Raw genomic sequence first — 20261 nt, forward strand, 5'->3', positions numbered from 1 at the left:
TTTAGTCCTGGTTTAGACCTGGTTTAGACCTGGTTTAGACCTGGTTTAGTCCTGGTTAAGTCCTGGTTTAGACCTGGTTTAGTCCTGGTTTAGACCTGGTTTAGTCCTGGTTTAGTCCTGGTTTAGACCTGGTTTAGACCTGGTTTAGACCTGGTTTAGTCCTGGTTTAGACCTGGTTTAGACCTGGTTTAGACCTGGTTCAGACCTGATTTAGTCCTGGTTTAGACCTGGTTTAGACCTGGTTTAGTCCTGGTTTAGTCCTGGTTCAGTCCTGGTTTAGTCCTGGTTTAGTCCTGGTTTAGACCTGGTTTAGACCTGGTTCAGACCTGGTTTAGTCCTGGTTCAGTCCTGGTTCAGTCCTGGTTTAGTCCTGGTTTAGTCCTGGTTTAGACCTGGTTTAGACCTGGTTTAGTCCTGGTTTAGTCCTGGTTTAGTCCTGGTTTAGACCTGGTTTAGACCTGGTTTAGTCCTGGTTTAGACCTGGTTTAGTCCTGGTTTAGACCTGGTTTAGACCTGGTTTAGACCTGGTTTAGACCTGGTTTAGACCTGGTTCAGACCTGGTTTAGACCTGGTTTAGTCCTGGTTCAGACCTGGTTTAGACCTGGTTTAGACCTAGTTTAGACCTGGTTCAGACCTGGTTTAGACCTGGTTTAGACCTGGTTTAGACCTGGTTTAGACCTGGTTCAGACCTGGTTTAGACCTGGTTTAGTCCTGGTTCAGACCTGGTTTAGACCTGGTTTAGACCTGGTTTAGACCTGGTTTAGTCCTGGTTTAGACCTGGTTTAGTCCCTGTTAAGACCTGGTTTAGACCTGGTTTAGACCTGGTTTAGACCTGGTTTAGACTCACATTGTTATTGTTGTACATTTTCATTCCTTCACTTGTATTTGCTGTTTAAGGTGGTGATTATTTTAAAGCTCCTATTTTCCGCTAAACTTCTTTTCTCCGTGTTTACCCTGTGCTAATGTAATGAAATGTCCCGCAGTGGGGCTTTAACGCCGTTCTAACGTGATGAAATGTTCTTTAAAATGCCTCATACTGGAGCTTTAAATAGTCCGTGATTCTAAACAGTCATGTCGAGTTCATTAAGGGCGTAATTAGCTTAGCTCGTAGCATCTTCATTCAAAAGACGTCAGACACGTAAAGCGAACAGTACAAGAGTTAGCAAAGGCAGAAGTTTAGACTCGTACAAGAATAGACTCGAAAAAGGAAGAGATATTTATCCAAAAGTGTACAAACTTTGAGGTACGGAGACACGACCAGTCCGGTAACAAACAACGTCCAGATACAAAAATATAGAAATCTCATTAAAAGAGCCAAGATGGCGTCCGTGTCCGGGATCCAAAATGGCGTCCGTGTAGTGAAGTCTCTCAGTTCGTGTGATGTCATAGAAATCCCAAAGAGCCCGAGTTTAAAAATCAAAATGGAGGACAGTTAAACGCAGATTTGTGGACGTTTTTATCTGTGTAATTACGGGATTTATCCACATGAAACAAAAACCGTCACAAAAGTTCCACGTCTTCGCCGTCACTTTAAATAAACCGACAAAAAATGACGTAATTACTGTAGTTTCAAAAAGTGGGTTGGTAAAACGACACGACTTTAAAGGTGTATCTCGTATCCATTGATATATTATGGTTTTGCCTTGAATATTCCACACTATGGCATTAAACACATTTTTTTCTCCATGGAGACACGCCAAGCTACGGGTTAGATCTGTGGAGAGGCGACCCCCGCTCACAGTAACAATGGAGGTATTTTCAGTAATTAAAAAAAAAAAAAACACCTATAAATGGAATAAACGCAAGAAAGCTGGATAAGTTTAATGCCGTACTGCGGAACATTTCAGGCAACGCTGTGGATTTTCATGGAGACAAAACATAAAATTGATTTGGGATTTTTTTTTTTTTTTTTTAACCAATTGTTAAAATATTTGTAGATATTTTGATCAAAAACAGTGGATTTCTCGTACATTTGTATTGGCCCCGCCCTCCATCTGAAACTATGACATCATCACATTCCAGGTTTTTGATTGACAGATGGAGGAGCTCACTGATTGGCAGGTGTGGGGGTTGCTGTGGGCGGGGCTAAGGTGGATGAGCTCATTGATTGACAGACGCGGCGGATATCGGCGGGGCTAAGGTCGATCGTCTCACTGATTGACGGGCGTCGCGGGTGCGGGCGGGGCCAGGGTGGGCGTGGCCGAGCTCTGGTACGACCGTAAAAGGACTTTGTGTTTGGTGGCGTTCAGGCCGCGGCGTTTCTGCTGCTCGGAGACGAATTCTTTGAGCCGCGTCGTGGTGAAGGTGAGAGTCTGACGCCGTAGTCTCATCAGGTACGCGTCCTGTAACCACGAGTTACTGAAGCAGTCTTTGATGGACGGACGCGCCCTAAGAGAGAGAACAGAGTGTCAGATGCCCTCCCTTTGTGTCAGATGCCCTCCCTGTGTGTCAGATGCCCTCCCTCGTGCGTCAGATGCCCTCCCTTTGTGTAAGATGCCCTCCCTTTGTGTCAGATGCCCTCCCTTTGTGTAAGATGCCCTCCCTGTGTGTAAGATGCCCTCCCTGTGTGTCAGATGCCCTCCCCGTGTGTCAGATGCCCTCCCTCGTGTGTCAGATGCCCTCCCTGTGTGTCAGATGCCCTCCCTCGTGTGTCAGATGCCCTCCCTCGTGTGTCAGATGCCCTCCCTCGTGTGTCAGATGCCCTCCCCATGTGTCAGATGCCCTCCCCGTGTGTCATATGCCCTCCCCGTGTGTCAGATGCCCTCCCTCGTGTGTCAGATGCCCTCCCTCGTGTGTCAGATGCCCTCCCTCGTGTGTCAGATGCCCTCCCTCGTGTGTCAGATGCCCTCCCTTTGTATCACATGCCGTCCCCGTGTGTCATATGCCCTCCCCGTGTGTCAGATGCCCTCCCTCGTGTGTCAGATGCCCTCCCCGTGTGTCAGATGCCCTCCCCGTGTGTCAGATGCCCTCCCTGTGTGTGTCAGATGCCCTCCCTCGTGTGTCAGATGCCCTCCCTCGTGTGTCAGATGCCCTCCCCGTGTGTCAGATGCCCTCCCTCGTGTGTCAGATGCCCTCCCCATGTGTCAGATGCCCTCCCTTTGTGTCAGATGCCCTCCCTCGTGTGTCAGATGCCCTCCCTCGTGTGTCAGATGCCCTCCCTTTGTGTCAGATGCCCTCCCTCGTGTGTCAGATGCCCTCCCTTTGTGTCAGATGCCCTCCCTCGTGTGTCAGATGCCCTCCCTTTGTGTCAGATGCCCTCCCTCTCACCAGGGGTAGCTGCAGAGGATCTTCTTGAGGAACAGTGAGGCACTTTGGGACACGTTCTGATAAAGTCGACTCAAATCAAACTTTGCTGTTTGGATTCGGACTTCAGTCTCCTGAGGATCCTGGTCCAAGAACGGAGACCTGCCACTCAACCTGAAAGAGACCAGGGTTAGTCCTGGTTTAGACCTGGTTCAGTCTTGACTTAGTCCTGGTTCAGTCCTGGTTCAGTCCTGGTTCAGACTCACATGATGAAGGTGAGGACTCCTATACTCCAGATATCGGCTGGAGGACCGACCACGTCTCCCTTTAACATCTCAGGAGCTGAAAAAAAACATCAGACCCACTTTAAACAATAAATACAACAAGTACACAGTAAATACAACATGTACACAGAAAATACATGTACACAGAAAATACAACATGTACACAGTAAATACAACATGTACACAGAAAATACAACATGTACACAGTAAATACAACATCTACATGTACTCTAGCGTCCCGATGGCTATAGTAAAAGTACTGCAGTACTTGTATACTCACACATGTACTCTAGCGTCCCGATGGCCGGGCTGAACTGTTTGAGGAACAGAGGGTTGAAGGTCTGGGCCGTTCCAAAGTCGATGATCTTCACTGAGTTCATGAAGGTCACGATGATGTTCTCAGGCTTCAGGTCCAGGTGGAGGATCCTCCTGGTGTGGAGATAGTCCAGACCCTGAAGGATCTGGACTATGTAGGACACCACATCGTCCTCAGAGTATCGGAACCTGAGCAGGTACAGAGAGAAGCATTTAGTTTAACCTGAGCTGGAGACAGGTGGAGTTCTCAGGTGGAGTTCTCAGGTGGAGCTCTCAGGTGGAGTTCTCAGGTGGAGTTCTCAGGTGGAGTTTTCTGTTTAACTGTCAGGGGCAGATCTGTGGTCCTGGTTTAGGGTTAACGTCTCTGTAATTATGAGTCACTCAAGTCTCAGTCATACGAAGTGATGAAGTTTGCACCTGTCGCTTCTGTCGTACCTGTCTCCACCTGTCATACCTGTCTCCACCTGTCGTACATGTCTCTACCTGTCTTACCTGTCGTACCTGCCTCCACCTGTCATACCTGTCTCCACCTGTCGTACATGTCTCCACCTGTCTTACCTGTCGCTCCTGCCTCCACCTGTCTTACCTGTCGCTCCTGCCTCCACCTGTCGTACCTGTCGCTCCTGTCTCCACCTGTCGTACCTGTCGCTCCTGTCTCCACCTGTCGTACCTGTCTCCACCTGTCTCCACCTGTCGTACCTGCCTCCACCTGTCGTCCCTGTCTCCACCTGTCTCCACCTGTCGTCCCTGTCTCCACCTGTGGTACCTGTCGCTCCTGTCTCCACCTGTCTCCACCTGTCATCCCTGCCTCCACCTGTCGTACCTGTCGATGAGGCTGTGCAGCAGCTCTTTGCCGCCGCAGAACTCGCAGATGAGGACGAGGTATCTGGGGGTGACGTAGGCCTCGTGCAGCGCCATGATCCTCTCGTGATGAAGAGACTTTAAAATGTCGTACTCCTGGAGGACGCTCGGCTTCGTCTCCGACTCGTACGGAACGATTTTAGCCATGAACAGGTTTCCAGTGGAATTCTCCCGACACTCACGGATCACGCCAAAACGACCTCTGGAGAGGGGGAGTGAAGGAGAGAGAGAGGGAGAGGGGGAGAGAGGGAGAGAGAGAGGGAGAGGGGGAGAGAGGGGGAGAGAGAGAGAGAGGGAGGGAGAGGGGGAGTGAAGGAGAGAGAGGGGGGGAGAGAGGGAGAGAGAGGGGGAGTGAAGGAGAGAGAGAGAGGGAGAGGGGGGGGAAGGCGAGCGAGAGAGAGGGGGAGAGAGGGAGAGGGGGAGAGAGAGAGAGGGGGAGTGAAGGAGAGAGAGGGAGAGAGTGAGGGAGAAAGGGGGAGAGGGGTAGAGAGGTAGAGAAGGCGAGCGAGAGAGAGGGGGGAGAGGGAGAGAAGGCGAGAAGAAGAGAGAGGTGGAGAGAAGGAGAGAGGAGGAGAGGGAGAGAGAGGTGGAGAGTTGGAGAGAGGTAGAGAAAGGGAGAGAAGAATAGAGAGAGAAAGGAAGAAAGGTGGAGAGAGGAATAGAAGGAGAGAGGGAGAGAGAAGGAGAGGGGTGGAGAGGTAGAGAAGGAGATAAGAGGAGAGGGAGAGAGGGAGAGAAGAAGAGAGGGAAAGAGGTGGAGAAATAGAGAAGGAGAGAGGGAGAGGTGAAGAGAGGCAGAGAGAGGCAGAGAGGGAGAGAATGAGAGAGGGCGGGTTATAACCAGGCTCACACCAGATTAATAAACGTCACAGAGTTTGGCTCGTCTCATGATCAGGACAAATACTCTGAGCTGATTGGACGAAGCGAAACAAGCCGAGAAATAAAAGAAGAAGGACAAACGCACAAATGTCTTCCCTCTGCACGTTTTTCTCAAACCAAATTGTCTAAATATTTGTTTTGGTTTGTTTCGGTGCTTCACCTTTGGCTCTGCCCACACTACAATACTGCTCTGTGATTGGTCTGAACCACCGGAATTCATCTTATAACACAAGGTCAGGGAGGTTAAAGGTCAGGGAGGTTAAAGGTCAGGGAGGTTAAAGGTCAGGGAGGTTAAAGGTCAGGGAGGTTAAAGGTCAGGGAGGTTAAAGGTCAAGGAGGTGAAACTTAAGGCGCACTTTAAAAATCTGAATAATGACAGTACTTCCTCTCACCGGGCCTTCTCGTCCATAAAGGTGTAGGGTTTTTGGGGTACTCCCTGTCGGAGCGCCCCCTCTCCGGCCTTCCCCAGCAGAGGTGTCCTTCGCCCAGACGGAGTGATCCTTCCGGAGGGCGGCCCGCGGCCCTCCGCCCCGGCCTGGACCACCGGAGTCAAGCTCTGCACCACCACCACCGGGGGAGACACCACCACAGTGGGAGGAGGCGCCACAGAGGGAGGGAGCGCGGAGGCGCTCTGCGGCTGGGACGAGGGCACCGGGGCGGGGGCGGTGGAGGAGGGAGGCTGGGCTGGAGGAGTCTTTCTAGAGGAGGCGGCGACGTACAGGGGGACAGAGGATATGGGTTTACCTGGAGAAAAAGAAAAAGACACAAGTATAACGGGGAAAAAGAACAACAGTTTACAGTCGAACAGATGAGAAAAAATATTTATCAAATTATAAAAAGTACAGATTGTGTTCAGGAAAAGTACCAGGACTAAATGAGGACTAAACCAGGACTAAACCAGGACTAAACCAGGACTAAACCAGGTCTAAACCAGGAGTGAATCTGGACTAAACCAGGACTAAACCAGGACTAAACCAGGACTAAACCAGGACTAAACCAGGACTAAACCAGGAGTGAATCTGGACTAAACCAGAACTAATCCAGGACTAAATCAGGACTAAACCAGGACTAATCTAGGACTAAACTAGGATTAAACCAGGACTGAACCAAACAGTAAACCAGGTCTAAACCAGAACTAAACCAAGACTAAGACCAATTGTAAACCAAGCCTAAACCGGGACTGAACTGAATTTGTAAAGTCAAACAAAACTGGACAGAACCAGGTCTAAACTAGGACTAACCAGGACTAAACCAGGATTTAACCAGGTCTAAACTAGGACTAGCTCAGGTCTGAACGTTGTCAAATGCAGCACTAACCATGAGGAACACTAAAACTGAACAGTTATTCAATTATTTGTTAATTGTTTTGCACTTTTTGTCCTTATCTAAATTATGACAAGACGACGACATATTTAAACTAATCCTAAACCAACACAAAGCGCTAAAATAAAAAGTCTAGTATTCATAAATGTGCAGTTCTCACCGATGACAGCTGGTGGCGTTGGCGAGGGCGGCGTGCGGATCGGACTGTGCGGTTTGGGCGGGACCACGGGGGGAGGAGCTAGCTTCGGTTTGGACACGCTAATGCTAAGGGTGGATTTGAGCGTTTCGGAGGGAGAGGGGGGAGCGGGGGAGGAGACAGGGGGAGGGGGGGAGAGGGACGGAGCGGGAGAGGAGGGGGAGGTGACGGGTGGAGGAGGAGAGGAGGGCGAGAGCGAGGGGGAGGTCACGGGTGGAGGAGGAGAGGAGGGCGAGAGAGAGGGGGAGGTGACGGGTGGAGGAGGAGAGGAGGGAGAGAGCGAGGGGGAGGTCACGGGCGGAGGAGGAGTGGAGCCCGGGCTGGTTTTAGGTGGAGCGGGTTTGATGGAGGGGATGGTCATGGAGGACTTCACCACCACGGGAGGAGCAGCAGAGGGCGCTGTTTTCACCACGATGGTCGCAGTGGACTTCACCGGTTCTGAGCGAAAGAAAAAGTCGAGTTTTCAATCAGAAATCTTAATCAATCCATCCATTTTCTTCCTCTTATCCGGGGCCGGGTCGTGACTTCCCCCACCCCAGACACTTCCACCAGCTCCTCCGGTGAGACCCCAAGGTGTACCCGGGTCAGCCGAGAGACAATAGTACGATGAAACTGGTGGTTTTACGGATCCTAGAACAAGTGTGAGCAAACTTTTTGACACACGGGCCACAATGGGGTCTAAAATGTGAGAAAGGGGCGGGGCCAGGCCATTAATTAAATCTGTAAATTGCCTGCCGACCTCTGAGCCCTAGCCGCCCGTTCCTGCGTTGACTTCTTGCTAAACCAGGACTAAACCAGGACAAAGTGACGGCTGATATTGTTCTCTTTGAAAACCACGACAGTTTCTCGGTATTTGATCGGACATATTGAGTCGTCCACTCCGTATTAAACACTCGGGGCTCACTATCCACTTCTCTTTTCTTTGATAATCTCATTTTTGCAGAAGGGCTGATAAGAGAATAACAGCACAACCCTCCTGAACAAGGCTGATGTAGCTGAAGTGCGCCATCTTTTGGGGAAACGTTGGCATTACAGGGGAAAGATAAACTGAACATAATTTGGTGACGTTCGGCGGACCGGATTAATAAACCCAAAGGACCGTGTGTGGCCCCTGGGCCGTCGTTTGCCCATGTCTGTCGTAAAATGTGACGATGTCATAATCTCAGAGGGGGGAAAGAGCCACATTGTCCTATTGATAACATTGAATTTGTCATGAAATATTCAAAAGGTAAATCCACAAAAGTTGAACCTGATCATTTCTTTATTTATTATTTTGACCTAAGAACTTTAACAACACAAATCTGCATTTTAACAGTATTAATTGTAGCTGCCCTCATCTGTATTAAACATAATTAAACCCAGAAATAAAACCTTGTCCACCTTTTCTAAACATAATATTTTTTTTCTATATTATAAATTAGAGTTTAGACCAAGACTCTAAAGCTCAAACACGTCCCTCGTCCTGTGGGGTCTTTATCGTAAAAGGACACACATCTAGACTCTTCTTATAGGGTCTTTATAAAGGACAGACCTGTCGGCTCCATCCGCACCACCTCGGACAGGTTGCTGTAGGGGCCCTGTCCCGCTTTGTTCACACAGGCCACTCTGAAGCGGAAGGCGCCCCCTGGTGGAAGATCTGTCACGTTGTAGTAACAGTCGGCCACTCCGGTCGCCACGATCAGCCAGTTACTCTCTCCTGAAACATGCGACGCTGCTTTAGAAGGTTTTTTTTGTGTTTTCTTTTTCAAATTTTACTTATGAAAAAAAACAAAAACAGTATAGTACAAAACATAACAGGACGTGACAAGAGATAGAAACATGTAAAGAACAAAGAAGGAGAAGAAACAGACAAGAAAATGATAAACCAGGTACAAAGGACAAGAAACAGAAATAAAACAATAATCAGCACTTGGGGCGGGTTTAGGGGCGGGTTTAGGGGGCAGGTTGTGGGGCAGGTTGAGGGGGCGGGGTCTAATGTATGAGCTAATGTTTCATTCTTGAGCAGGTAAAATGAATGAGTGAATTTAGTTATGAAGTTCAAACTAGTTCTGACATTCAGTTTCAGGGTTGAGTCTCCATTCTCTCTTTATTTTTTTCCTTTTCCTTTCTTCCCTTTTTTCCTTCCTTTCTTATCCTTTTTCCTCTTTTCCTTTCTCCCTTTAGTTTGTCCTCTATTTTTCTTCCTTTCCTTTTTCTCTTTTCTTCTGCTTTTCCCCTTTAGAAGAACACTTACCACCAGAAATATGAAACACACCGATCTAAGACGTTTCATTTTCAAGACATATGTAGAACGTCATATTCCACTTTTTCTTTTCTTTTTTTTTTTTTTGCAGATACCACAGTGAGTAAACATCTCTGATTGGTTGGCGGCGTGTGGCGTATCTTCTCAAATTGGCTGTTCTAACCTTAATCCGTCCTGTGATTGGTTTATTTTCACCCTCGCCCCTCCTCCCTGCTCTCTGATTGGCTGGCTGTGTGGTTTAGCTCCTCTGATTGGCTCTTACCTTCTGCCCGCCTCTCCAGAGAGTATGTGCAGGGGGCCATAGTGTCTGAGGGCCTCCACAGAACCAGAGCCGTGTGGTTGTATTTCTGAGGGATCTCTGGAGTCCCGGGACGATTCGGGAGACCTGAGGAGAGACGTACACGGGTTTGTCTCACTCTCAGTTTATGGGACGGGCCTCAGGTGAAAGGTCAGAACCTCCTTTAAGGTCTCTTACGTGCTAGAGAGATGGTACAGGACGAGGACGTAGAAGCCAGCGGGTTTGTGGCCACGCACTCGTACACTCCGGCGTCCTTCTTCGTCGTCTGCATGATCATGAGTAACTGTCTCCCGTCGGGACACGCGATCATGTTCATACGAGCGTCGATCTCCAGAGGCTTCTTATCTGAAACACGATTTAAAACGACTTTACTCAAAATGTTCTTATGAGTATGTTTTGTTTTTCGTACCTTAAAGGGGTGTAATAAATGTGTTCAGAATTAAATGTTTGATTTTTTTTTTGCAGTTTTTAACAGTATTTTTGCCTCTAAATGTTGAACTAATCCACACGTCTGTAAGTCCAGGTCATGTGGTGTCAGCGGCCAATGGGATCACTAGATTCAGACCAGGAAGTGTGTGCGGCGGTAAATAGGTGTTTTTATCTGACCCAGCTGATGTGAGGCTGATGTTAGGGTGCTTACCTTTGACCCAGCTGATGTGAGGGTGATCAACTTTGACCCAGCTGATGTGAGGCTGATGTGAGGGTGCTTACCTTTGACCCAGCTGATGTGAGGGTGATCAACTTTGACCCAGCTGATGTGAGGCTGATGTGAGGGTGCTTACCTTTGACCCAGCTGATGTGAGGCTGATGTGAGGGTGCTTACCTTTGACACAGCTGATGTGAGGGTGCTTACCTTTGACCCAGCTGATGTGAGGCTGATGCGAGGGTGCTCACCTTTGACCCGGCTGATGTGAGGGTGCTCACCTTTGACCCAGCTGATGTGAGGGTGGGGGCTTCCCGCTGGGAGGCAGCTCAGAGTCACTGGGTCTCCCTCCAGTAGAACATGGTCCCTGAGTTTAATGTGGAAAACTGGAGGAAAATCTGGACACAAACAGAAATAAAACAGTGGATTAGAGGATGAGCCGTGCCCATTTATGAGGAGGTTAACAGTTTAAACCCAGGCTGATCATTGTCAGACTGAAAACTGGGCCTGGACACAGTTAGTTTTGTTTTTTCTTTCTTCATTTTTGACATTTTGACTTCAATCTGCAGCTCATTTTCAATCTGAAGGCACCGGTCAAAGAAGTTAAAATTTATAGCAGTTTCTGAGGACACCATTTTGATTTGAAAAATGCTGTTAGCCAACGATACAGAGAGATAACGGACACTTCAGCCACTCATCTGTTCAGCACACAGACTCAGACACGTGTTATTTAAGGAGATAAAGGTTCAGCTGTGTCTGATCCAACGTGTGTCCGTGATAAACGTGAGTCTGCACTGTCCCTGTGGTTTCACTCTTTTTTCTACTGTCGAGTTGATTTTCTTGTGTTCAATGTCGAGTAGAAACTAAATATTTAGCAGAGGTGGGTAGCACTTTAAAGTCGGGACCAGTTAGTAGATACTTGACAAGATTCATATGCCCAATGACACCAAATGCTTTAATATATACCGCACATTTTGGACTATAAGCCGCTACTTTTTCCCCGCTCTTTGAACCCCGCGGCTTATACAACGGTGCGGCTAATTTATAGATTTTTACTGGCCAACATCCACCGGGGGGCGCTCTCTAGCAGTAAACGCAAAAGTGAGACGGACGTGGGGAAAGATGCGCTGAAGAATTCACTAGTTTTGATTTTTGAACTGTCATTTTCTGCGTCTTTTAAGTTAAAGGCAATGGATCTGGCGTCAAAGAAGGAAATAGATCCACCGCACGTAAGTTTGGCGTCAACGAATCGATGGTGCGACATTGGAGCGGGAAGAATTTAGTAGATGTAAAAAGACGACCAAATCTTTCAGAGGAAATAAACACAGATGGCCCGTGTTGGTGCTGTTTTATTTTCTAAACTGTAGTACGTTCATCGTGTTGTTGTTCATGTCGTGTTGGTTGGTGCCAATTTTCAGGCGCAGTTTGAAAAAAACAAATGTTTATTAAAACTCAAAAATCTCCGTGTACTGTCTTTCTATGTAAATATCTCGTGTTACAACATATTTGTAACATGCAGCTTATATTCAAGTACAGCTTATATGTATACAAAAAGTATTTTCTTTTCAAATTTAGCCGGTGCGGCTTATATTCAGGTGCGCTCTATAGTCCAGAATTTACTGTAATCTTTTTTCAAACTGCAATAACGCCACTAATACTGTATACGCCTCAACATATACCACTGTAACTAACACTATAATTAACTATTCACTTAATATGACGTACCAATACTAGTACCATTAATAATTAGTGCAAGTATCACTTCTTGTACCACTGTAAGTACCACTAAGTACCGCTGTTAGTTATACAGTATGTATTAGTGTCACGATCCCTGTCCGTCCAGCCCCTTTTTGTACTTTCTCCCCTTCCTTCTGTGTCTGAGCCTGGAGCTGGGGCGGAGATCCTGGCTCCTCCCACACACACCTGGAGCTAATCTACAATCAGCTGCACCTGGGGAGGATAAGAGCAGCCAGGACATGACACTCGCCGCCAGATCGTCCGTATATCTGTGTTACTCCCTGCTTGGCTCAGTTCGTGTTTTTTTTTCGCTTTTTAACTTTCCTAAACTGGATACTTTTGCTCCTCACCAGATCCCGCTCCCTGGACCCGCTCAGCTCTCCCGTCTCTGACCCTGCTCTTCTTTACCGGTACAGTCCTTCCCGTCTCTGACTCTGGTACTTTCGCTCTGTCCTTGGACCACGGCAAACACCTCGCTCCTGACTCACCGATTAATCAACCGTTATTTTTGCACAGTAAACACTTTCCCAGAGTTCCGTCTTTTTGGTCCCTCGTGTCAGACGTTACGACGATTAGTATCAGTACATATACCAAGGTACCGCTAGATAGTACCACCACAAGTACCACAGTAACTACCGCCATAATTACTAGTCAAGTATCTACTAACTACCACCGTAAGTACCTTGTAAGTATTTTAAAGTGCTGCCCAGATGTGTGGACTTTTACTTTTATTGCTTTTACTGTAGCAGCTCTTTCACATTTTAGATTCAACGTTTTAAGCTTTTACAAAATCCCAAACATTCCACTATCATCTGCACAACCTCGCTGCGCCTGAGCCGGATTATATTTGCACGTATAAGTACCGGAGGCGAGTTTGCTGTACTGCCTCGTCCTCAGAGCGGAGATCTCTCGACTGATGGCCGAGGGGATGTCGGGCTGAGACACAGTTTTGTCCCTGCGTCCTCGGGTCAAACCCCAACGATCCCAACGAGACCTGCGATCTGCCTCCACTCCTGAAACGCACAACGTAAATGCAATTAGTCCACGTGAAATGAAGGACAAAATGCAGCATCACAAACGATAAAAATATAAAATACTTCAAGACAATCGTACATCTGTCCTCGAACATCTTTAACTCTATAAAATACCGGTATTTACAAATAACATTAAGACGTTTTTATCTAAGTATTGTGATCTTATACAATATCTTTTACCTTTAGTAGAATCCAGAGACTCGTTGGAGGCTCCGTTGGCCGCCTGCTGTGCGAGCTGGTTTTGGAGCTGGTTTTGGAGCTGGTTTTGGGGCGCTCCTTTCACCCCGCGGTTCTCCGAGGTGGCCCTCCGCAGCATGGACAGAATCGGGGTCCTCTTCTGCTCCTTGTCCTCCGACACCCTCCTCTCCTCCGAATAACTCCTGATCCTGGTCGATATTTCCGCCACCGTCGACTCGATCTTCCTCCTCATCGTCAAAACCGGGGATTCGTTCGGTTTCTTCGCCTCCTCCTTCTCCGCTCCTCCCTCGCTCTCCGCCTCTTTTTTCTCCTGAGACCCTCTCCTCCCCAGCGCCCACGACAACCGTCTCTTTGAGCTGTCGTCTTCCTTATTTTGCTCCGTTCTTTCCATCGACGGCGTCCGCTTTAACCGCAGCGACAATCTTTTCATGAACCCCTGATCCTTTTGCGCTTCTCTCAGATCTTGCACCGATTTCGATTTCTCCTCCAGCCTCCTCGTGGCCAACTCCAGCGGCGCGCCCATCGGACTCGGCCTGTAGATATCCTCTCCCGCTTCGTCTTTGTCACCCACTTGCATCTTTTCGTCGTTTTTCGATCTCGTTAAAAACTTAAAACTCCTCGTAAGCGATGACTCACGCTTTTTGAACCTCGCTTCGAACAGCTCCTCGGATGTAATATCTTCAAAATCGCCTCTATTTGCAAAGTTTTGTTGCGACGCAGACTGTGCCAAACTTTTAGGCGGACTTGGCTCTTTTATGATAGTTTCCGGCGATGCTACTCTCGCGAAAACTGCGGGATGCTCCGTTGTTGACGTATTTCCTTGCTGCGAATGAACTCGTGGCTCGTTTGAAATCTGTAAATTCTGCGGTATTTGAACTGGCGTAGAGGGTCCTAACGTCGCGTCGCTAACCGGTTGCACGGCGGGTACCATTATAGTTTGCATGATGCTAGCGTACGCAGACGTCCTACCGTCTGGAAGGACTGTTTTAGACGGAGAAGGTGGCACTACGTACGATTCCGTGTGTGAAATAGTGTCCTCTTCTGGCGCGTTGGGGTATTCGTCTGTTGGTCTTACTAAAACGGAGCTGGTCGATATCACCATTTCTGCAGGTCTGGCTTTCAGTTCCTCGTTCTCCTTCTCACTCGCTTTTTCTGCAACAATTCCGCTCGAATCTTCTTGCATTGGTTTATCCTCCTCAACTTCTTCGATCTCCATTTTCTTGTCAGAACCAGGCGACGCCGCTCTTTCATCCTTGGTGGCTTCTATTTCCATCATCGGTTCTTCGGAAATGCTCATATCCTTTTCCGAAAACCCGCTCGTACTGGAACGCTCGTCAAAGTTGCTGTCCGTCGCCGCTTTCTCTCCGATCATTTCATCCGGTTTAGTTTCTCTTTCCATAAACGACTCTTCGCTTTCCGTTTTGGTCGGGCTGTCTTGCATCATGGACTCCGGAGTGGCCGGTTTTGGCGAAGGCTCTCTTGGCGTCACCGGCCTCGAATCGAACTTCGTCTGATCTGTCAACGCCGACATCGAAATCGCTTCCTTTAACCGTCTTTCCTCCATCGTCGCTAGCGGGATTTCGAGGGGCGCTCCCATTCTTCTGTGCATCGCGATCGGCTCTGCATCCCCCTGACTGAACGAAGCACTTTTCCGTAAAACTTTAGCTTTCGGAGTCTCATCTCTCGGCGAATCAGTCGACGCGGCTCGGGTTAGCGGAGGAGGCGCTAACCGGTTCATGCGATATCTTTCCGAAGTTCTTTTCTCGTCTCCCATTCCCAACGTCTCCAGGAGAGGTCCCCGTAGCCCGCTCATCTTGTTATCCACATTCCCGCCTCGTAACAGTCTTTGCCGCATCAATTCCAGCTTTAGCGCATAATCTTCTTGGCTCATTTTTGGGCTAGCGCTTCGTCTCGGCAATTCCATGGACACCGCTTTTTTTAGCATCCTTCTCCCGTCTTCTTGTGTTGATTCGCTCTCACCGCTGCCCTCTTCCGGTGTGATTTTTAACAGCAGAGCGCTATCGGCCGACCCGCCGCGCCTCAACTCGCCGCGCCTTCTCCCCGTATCCAGCTTTTCCGAATCCACGCTCGACCCACGTTGCAGGGGTTTCCTCGGCATTCCTGATCTCTGGATTAGCTCCGCCTCCTCCTCTCTTTCTTTTGCATCAACTTCCATCGGCTCCTCCTCGATCAGACCAAACTTATTCCCGTTTTCCTTGCGATTTTCCTCGTTGGTTTGGATTTCGTTCAGCGACATTCGGGACCCGGAGAATTCGGTGTTAAGAGGCATGGGGATGAAGGGAAGTTCGTCGATGTCTTCGTCGGAATCGGAGGAAGAGGAGGGTAACGCCGATCCTTCCACGGAGCGTTTCGGAGCGGCGATGGAAATGTGGTTTGAGGCGTCGCTCAGTAAATCCGCGATAGAACGCATCACCATTTTGGATTTGTAGCTGATTAAGGAACGCTGAAAAAGACAAACAACATATGTACTATAAATAAACGAGGATTACGGTGTGCGTCAGATGCCCTCCCATCCTCCTAGCTTCAAACGTCTCACAGTTTTCACACGTTTTTCAAGGGAATTTTGAGCAACGTACGGATATTGATCAAAAAATGCAAATGGAATGGAGCTCACACTGGTTGCAGAACTTAATTTTCCATAAATATTTCCCATAGACTATCCAAAAAAAAAAAAAAATCATATGGAAAGTTTGAATTTTATTTGAAATGTGTCTGAAACTTTATAAAGTGATAAATTATTAAAGCATTTCACCAAATCTTGCATTTTAAATGTGCCGTTTGGGCTGTGTCATGGGTATAAGAGAAAAGCCTTTGAACCTTTAATAATTGAAGTTTTTTTTTTAAAGTCTATGGGAAAAATGTATGGAAAATTGACTTCCAAACCCGGAGCAGATGATCACAGTCGAGAGGATGGGAGAACAGCGGGAGAACGGACCTTGGCACTGATAGAGAACGAAAACAATCAGGGAAATATTTGGGGATACATTTGTCCGTCGCTATATCGCAGCTTTCAGCTTTCGTGGTCTCGCTGTTTCGCGGATTTTTTTAGCGCAGTTTTCCGTGTTTTTTTACATCGTCTGAACATGCGTTGTGTCGTGCGTCCTGATTGGCTGTTGGACTATAGACCATTGTGTCGTGCGTCCTGATTGGCTGTTTTCTCCCCGACAAAACCCACAATGTCGATGAAACGTTCTGCACCGACAGAGACGCCTACGAAGGTTTGAACTTTGTGTTTAAACGAGAGAGAAATGTGAGAAAATGTCAACGCCTGTGTGAGAAAAGTGTATAAAGTGTGTGGTGAGGGGTTTTACAGACAAAAAACATGTAAAAAATAAAGCTGATACTTCACAGATTTTGACTATTGTGGGTTATTTTTCGAACGTAACCCCCGCGATAAACGACGGACCGCGGTATAAAAATGTGACTGTTTTTGAAAGAAATCTCCAAACTTTTGATCCATAAATGTTGAACTTTATCATTATTTGTTTGGGATTAGCTCCACAAAATTTTCGTATTAATCTGTCTTAAAAGTTTTTCAGAAAAGTAAAGTTTTCAGGAGCCCAAGATCAAGAACGTTCACGGTCCTGTTCTACAAAAAGATGAAGGTTTGAACTTTGAGAGAGTTTAAACGAGAGAGAAATGTGAGAAAATGTTAACGCCTGTGTGAGAAAAGTGTATAAAGTGTGTGGTGAGGGGTTTTACAGCAAAAACATAGAGAATAATGTAAAAAATAAAGCTGACGACCTATTTTTAGAACATAACCCCGCGATAAACGAGGGGCCACTGTATTTCTTAAACACTTTTCTCACCTGCCATTTTCTTCGAGCCACAAACTTCTTCAGAGCTTCGGTGCTGATCGCTTTTCCTTTACTCAAAGCCTGGAACAAAGATTCAAGCGTGAAAATAAACAGAATAATATTAAAATAAAATAAAAATATGTGACGTAGAGAAATCTCACCTTGAACCAGGGGTGTCTGAGACAGTCCTGAGTATTTGGTCTCCTGTAAAAAGTAAAACGGTACGAAACAATTATGGAATTTCCTCTTGATACTTTGCAGCTGATCGACATTCCCCGCTGATGTGTCGCTAACTAGAGGCACTGTTCTGTCTGAAGCTCCGTCACTCAAAATTAGACTTTAACTTTGACACAATCTGACCACAAAGAGCTGATTTAGCGGGAACTACCACAGATGAGCTGATTTGTGCTGTTAAACGAGGCCTTTTCAAATAACATTACAGCCACAAGCTAGTTAGCGTTAGCCAAAAGTTGTTGTTTTTTTTTGTTGTTGACCTGAAGATGCGCAATTTAAATCCATTTTGTTTACTTTTTAACATTTTTCAGACAGTCTAAAACATATTTCGCAGCGTTTGCTAATGTGTGCATTGTGACGCCATGTAACTGCTGAACATTCCGCCATAGACATACATGCAGAACACATGCGGAAGTATCAATAGAGGATTTTTTGGCCCAATTTACATGGTTGCTGGGTAACAATTAGATATTTTCCTATTGTGATTTTCAATTTTTTTTCAACAAAATCTTATATTATATTTATCGTAAGTACGTTTTAGTAAAATTAGCCACGGACGCGTTAAAACTCACAGTGTGTCGGGGACGAGCAGTTTGATGATGAATCCTTTGGCTTCTCGGCTCAGGTCTGAGAACATTCCCTCCTCGAACGCCACGTTATAGTTTCTGATGTTTAAAAGCGAACTGCGGTCGTCCTCCCCCGCGAACGGAGACACGCCCGTCAGGCTAAAGAGCACAACAACAGAGCAGAAGGGAATCAAACCGACAACTAACGAAAAACATAAACATCTGAGACACGCCCGTCAGGCTAAAGAGCACAACAACAGTCTGAGAATCAAACCATAAACCTGTTGGTTCGGGACACGCCCCTTTGTTCCTCCTGTTGTAGTTTTGGTCGTTTTTATTGATCAAAATGAAGTAAAGTCTAAAAACGCGACTGGACGATTAAAACAAAGACTTTAATTTGAAACTGAAACAGGTAAATCACAAGAACTGAACCAGGACTAGACCAGGACTAAACCAGGACTGAACCAGGACTGAACCAGGACTGAACCAGGACTGAACCAGGACTGAACCAGGACTAAACCAGGACTGAACCAGGACTAAACCAGGACTGAACCAGGACTGAACCAGGACTGAACCAGGACTGAACCAGGACTGAACCAGGACTAAACCAGGACTGAACCAGGACTGAACTAGGACTGAACCAGGACTAAACCAGGTCTAAACCAGGACTGAACCAGGACTAAACTAGGACTAAACCAGGACTGAACCAGGACTAAACTAGGTCTAAACCAGGACTGAACCAGGACTGAACCAGGACTAAACTAGGACTAAACCAGGACTGAACCAGGACTAAACCAGGTCTAAACCAGGACTGAACATGGATTAAACTAGAAGTAAACCAGGACTAAATAAATTGTAAACAAGGACAAAACAAGTTCTAAACCAGGACCAAACCAGAAGTAAACTAGGAGCAACCAAGTTCTAAAAAAGTTCTAAACAAGGACTAAACCAGGACTAAACAAGTTCTAAGCAAGTTCTAAACCAGGTCTAAACCAAACATAAACTGGGACTAAACAAAATCTAAACTAGAAACAAACCAGGATTAAACTAGAGCTAAACCAGAAGTAAACCAAGTTCTAAAAAAGTTCTAAACCAGGACTAAACCAAGACTGAACCAGGACTGAACCAGGACTAAACCAGGTCTAAACCAGGACTAAACCAGGACTAAAAAAGGACTAAACCAGGACTGGGACTACGCCAAGACTAAACTTGGTCTAAACTTTCCTGACTCACTTTTACTGATGGAAACTGAACAAAGATTAAATCCGTGTCAAACTCAGACTCAGTTTCCTCGAGTTTCAAATAAAAATCATGGACCTGGTCACGAACGGAAACGATCAGGAAAAACATTTCACATTTCCACTTTTCCTCACCAGAGATAAGAGATGACTCCGATCGGCCTGGAAAAAAGAAAACACGACAAATTAGAACAAACGAGTCTTCAAAATAAAAGTGACATAATAAACTTTAAACAGGACGAATACCTAAGAGAGATCTCTAGATTACTCAAACATGCACGGTTTTGATGAGGGAAAAATGTTATAACACGGGGAAAAAAAACAAAAAAAAATCTATTATTTTCCTGTTTTTACCAAATGTCCGTGGCTTTGGAAACTGGAGTTTGGTTGACGATTTCAGGAGCGACAAACTCCGGAGTCCCAAATTTACAGAACTGCATCTCCTCCTGGGAAAACTCCAGAGCGTTCCCAAAGTCACACAGACGGATCTGATCGGAGTGAACGTCGGCCATCAGGATGTTATCAGGCTGAACGGAGAGAAGGAGGGAGGGAGGAGAGGGGGAGGAGGAGTGGGGGGGGGGGGGGGGATGAGAGGGAGGAGGAGGAGGAGGAGGAGAGGGGGATGAGAGAGGGGGAGGAGGAGAGAGGGAGGAGAGGACAGAGGGAGGAGAGGAGAGAGGGAAGAGAAGGAGGGAGGGAGGAGAGAGGGGGAGGAGGAGGAGAGGGGGAGGAGGAGAGAGGGAAGAGGAGGAGAGGAGAGAGGGAAGAGAAGGAGGGAGGGAGGTGAGAGGGAAGAGGAGGATGAGAGGGGGAGGAGGGAGAGAGGGATGAGAGCGGGAGAGGAGAGGGAGGAGAGAGAGGGAAGAGGGGGAGGAGGAGGGAGGGAGAGAGGGATGAGAGCGGGAGAGAGGGAGGAGAGGAGAGGGAGGAGAGAGGGAAGAGGAGAAGGAGGAGAGGGGGAGGAGGAGAGGGGGAGAGGGATGAGAGCGGGAGAGAGGGAGGAGAGGAAAGAGGAAGAGGGAGGTGGAGGAGAGGAGAGAGGGAGGTGGAGGAGAAGAGGGAGGAGAGGAAAGAGGGAGGAGAGGGGGAGAAGGAGAGAGGGAGGAGAGGGGGAGAAGGAGAGAGGGAGGAGAGGGGGAGAAGGAGAAAGGG

The 20261-nt window shown here is 47.3% G+C and overlaps 1 protein-coding gene across 1 annotated transcript in view; it reads right to left on the reverse strand.

Moving 5' to 3' along the window:
• Positions 1-763: 763 nt before the first annotated feature.
• Positions 764-20261, reverse strand: part of spegb (striated muscle enriched protein kinase b) — a 69613-nt gene continuing 50115 nt past the window's right edge. The window contains exons 26-43 of the mRNA XM_055230568.1: positions 19464-19636; positions 19245-19271; positions 17878-18030; positions 17233-17275; positions 17084-17152; positions 13236-15717; positions 12885-13034; positions 10566-10682; positions 9819-9986; positions 9606-9728; positions 8633-8797; positions 7066-7539; positions 5975-6326; positions 4666-4905; positions 3808-4031; positions 3510-3585; positions 3268-3417; positions 764-2388 (exon numbers count right to left, since the gene is read on the reverse strand). Coding sequence (XP_055086543.1) covers positions 2151-2388; positions 3268-3417; positions 3510-3585; positions 3808-4031; positions 4666-4905; positions 5975-6326; positions 7066-7539; positions 8633-8797; positions 9606-9728; positions 9819-9986; positions 10566-10682; positions 12885-13034; positions 13236-15717; positions 17084-17152; positions 17233-17275; positions 17878-18030; positions 19245-19271; positions 19464-19636 — 5424 coding nt within the window. The 3' untranslated portion in view covers positions 764-2150. The remainder of the gene's footprint in view (positions 2389-3267; positions 3418-3509; positions 3586-3807; positions 4032-4665; positions 4906-5974; positions 6327-7065; positions 7540-8632; positions 8798-9605; positions 9729-9818; positions 9987-10565; positions 10683-12884; positions 13035-13235; positions 15718-17083; positions 17153-17232; positions 17276-17877; positions 18031-19244; positions 19272-19463; positions 19637-20261) is intronic.

The sequence above is a fragment of the Periophthalmus magnuspinnatus genome, chromosome 21 (genome assembly GCF_009829125.3).
Source record: "Periophthalmus magnuspinnatus isolate fPerMag1 chromosome 21, fPerMag1.2.pri, whole genome shotgun sequence".
In the NCBI taxonomy this organism is placed as follows: Eukaryota; Metazoa; Chordata; class Actinopteri; order Gobiiformes; family Gobiidae; genus Periophthalmus; species Periophthalmus magnuspinnatus.